Source organism: Condylura cristata, unplaced genomic scaffold, assembly GCF_000260355.1.
Source record: "Condylura cristata isolate star-nosed mole 26May11 unplaced genomic scaffold, ConCri1.0 scaffold00017, whole genome shotgun sequence".
NCBI lineage: Eukaryota > Metazoa > Chordata > Mammalia > Eulipotyphla > Talpidae > Condylura > Condylura cristata.
In genome coordinates this window covers 35,288,077-35,291,268 of record NW_004567118.1, presented here as the reverse complement: position 1 = coordinate 35,291,268, position 3,192 = coordinate 35,288,077, and the positions used below count along the sequence as shown (strand labels likewise).

At 36.3% G+C, this 3,192-nt stretch overlaps 1 protein-coding gene across 2 annotated transcripts in view; it reads right to left on the bottom strand.

Annotated features, from left to right (window-relative positions):
* SSH2 (slingshot protein phosphatase 2) overlaps positions 1–3,192 on the bottom strand; it is a 225,926-nt gene that overhangs the window by 17,539 nt on the left and 205,195 nt on the right. For both annotated transcript variants that reach the window (XM_004684824.2, XM_012726477.1), the window contains one exon: positions 1,193–1,339. In XM_004684824.2, coding sequence (XP_004684881.1) covers positions 1,193–1,339 — 147 coding nt within the window. The remainder of the gene's footprint in view (positions 1–1,192; positions 1,340–3,192) is intronic.

Genomic DNA, 3,192 nt, shown 5'->3' with positions numbered 1-3,192 from the left:
GGGCAGGCGGGAATTGAACTCATGCGTAAGTGGCTTTAGCTTCTCAGTGCTGTGCTTTATTTAACCCACTGTGCCACCAGGGAGGGCCCCAAGTTTCCCTTTTTTAAATTTCCTTAAGGAACTAGATTATTTCCATATACTGATGAGCTCTGAAATGAGACACAATCTTACATCCCATCTGCATCTCTATAGTCCTCATCTGCACAGAAGGATGACAGTAACTGTTACTGGGTTTTGGAAATTATTACATGAGAGATTATATATAAAGTATTACACGGAGAGCAAGCCACGAACAATATTATTATTGAGACGAATTTAATATTAGGCTTTAAGAATATAAAATAGTCTTTCAGTGGTTGGCTTGAGACTGAAGGACAGGACTGAAGCTAGAATATATGGATTCAGGGTAACTAAGAAAAGAATTTCCAGACCATGAGATGCTTAAGAGAGGTGTGGAATTATCCTTGAGGGAGAACTTTAAAAACAAAAGTGTTTTTCAACTGCCAGGGATGATTTGAATGTGGTTCCAACTGAAAAGGGAACAAGGTCAACACACTCACTTATGATTCCCTGTATTAAAGGAATAAATAGGAGCGTCAAGGTAACCCCCAGGGACTTAAAAAATCAGTACTGACATAATACTAAACACTAAATTAAATGATTAAATGGTTTCACTGAAAGGACGCCTTAATTTAAAGAAGACATCAACAAAATGGCTAGTGAAAATTCCGTGATTCAGAGTATCACAAAAATGAAGTAAAAGAATAGGAAAAGACCTCCAAAATTCATTTGCTCTTCTCTCACTTTCCTCAGAGAGGAAGAGCTTGTATACTACCAATTTAGAATAAATTCTGTTACATAACTTTCAAATATCCCCACTGGCAATGTAAACATTTCTTTTAGAATATCTTCCTTTTCTTGTTTCTGCTTTTTTCCCTGCAGCTTATTTTCTCCAATTTTGTGCTAAATGGAAATAGCCAAGATGAGGTCATCATCTTCTAGGCGGGGGTTTCCTTAGAAGAAAAGTATTAACTTACTATTCATCTTTCCCCTAATATTAGGGAATCTCAGTTTCTTGCTTTCTTTACTTTCTTCTTGGGTACCATCAGGAAGTTATTTATTGCTCTCAGGGCCAGCCTTGAGTTGTACATAAAAAAAGGGGTCAGAGTATGTGTTCAGGACCATTACTCACTTTGCTTTAGAGATGAATTTGTAAGTGTCATTCCAGTAAGCCAGGAGATCTGTTGCCTCTTCATCATACACCCGGATGTTATGATACTCAAAGACTCCTGGAAAAAAGTTATCTATCTCTCGAGTGACGTTCAAAATATACCGCACCCTGCAAGGAAGTCAAGGGGTAAACACTCAGGTGAAATTCAATACACAGCACTGCTTTCCTTATTTAAAATTTGTTTACTCCATAGGTTGAAATAAATACTAAAATAATGAAGGGCCCTCCCTGGTGGTGCAACAGATTAAAGCACATCAGTGGAAGCTAGCCGCAGCTGCTTCAGTGCGAGTTCAATACCCAGCCCTGGAGGTGATCCACATGGCGCAACAGACCTCTCCTGTCTCTCCCGCTGCTCCCCTCAGCAGTGTACTTTGTTACTTGCCTGTTCTGTTCCCCCCATGTTTCCGGTGAATCCTCTCACTGCCCCTGCACCTCTGGCCTGTACCCAAGTTCTGTATGCATAAACAAACAAATCTTAAAAATATAATGAAGAAAGTTGAAAAACTAAGAGACAACACTTATTTAGTGTAGAAGTTATAAAACAGGGTCTTGGATATACCAGGGCACCAGATAGTCATTGAGAGTGAAGTTGTTTACCAAGTTCAATACCTACATTCTATTTTCAGTTTATATACACTTGCACAATTTTATTTTTGAGTCTTTTGGAACTATGCTTCATATTTTACTCCAAAATCAACCCCAGGCCCAAAGATCTTTAGTGATTAAAATTACTGGTAATATATTTCATTTTTTGAAAGTCATTTGTTTTAAATCAGGTTACTGATATGTACCTCAAAAAAAAAAAAAAACCCAGAAAAGGGAAAATTTTCCTCTATCTATCTAAATGTCAACTTGTCAGATCTTCCTCTCTTACCCTTGAAACTACATGAAAGGCAAACGAGCCAGAGCTGGGAGGGTCAAAGGAAACTTGGACTTAAAACCTAACTCTATCTAGGTTACATTCTTGGCTGTTCTGGCAAGGGATGTGTCTGAGATTTCTCCTGTACTAAGATGCTTGCACAAAAGGGTTTCTGTATCAAAAATTTCTTTTGCTATCTCTCTGTACTGCACAATCTCAATAAATGCTTGGATTAACTTGCCAAGGATTATCTTTTCTCACTGATTTTTGGACTCAGACATCAGTGGAGTTTTCTCCAACATCATTCATTTCTCTCTGTAGAAGCTGCTTCCTTCTCAAAACCACTTTTACAAACCCAAAGTCTAAAGTCAAAGAGATAACTCTAGAAAGGGAGAGCCCTAGTTTAGTGGTTAAGGTCAACAGGTGCAATTTTTTTTCTGGGACATTATTTAAATCTGTTGTAACTTAGCACTAAAGTCCATTGCTAGAAAGGATTTTTTGGGTTTGTTTTTCTTTTTGACAATCAAGTACATGGAACTGTGAAGAACAATTCCCATGTGGCAGTTTTCCAAAAGGTTTCCCATAAAACTTAGCAATTTCTATCCCAGGTAAAATCCCAAGAAAATGAAAACATAAATTCACTAAAAATACTGGTACATATGGTTACAACAGTGTCCATAATATTAAAAAAAAAAGTAAAAATCATCCAAATATCCATCAGCTGAGGCTGAATAAAGTGTAAATCTATAAATATTATTAAAAAAAAAAGAGCAATGAAAAAGGTAAATTACAACACTGATAAACCTTACTTTATGTGAAAGAAACCATTCTTAAAAGACTACATATTGTATAATTCTAGTTGTATAAAATGTTTAGAATAGGAAAATCTACAGAAAGCAGATTTATGGTTTCTAAAGGCTGGGGAAAAGAAGGGAGGTGGGGTGAATGATGAATGGTTAATATACTTAAAGACCATTGAAAATACATTCTAAATGAGTAAGTTGTAGGATATGTGAATTATATCTCAATAAACAGGAAAAAAGGCAAGCACATGTCTCTAATTTAATTTAAAATAAAAATGAACAACATCTCATCTCTAATT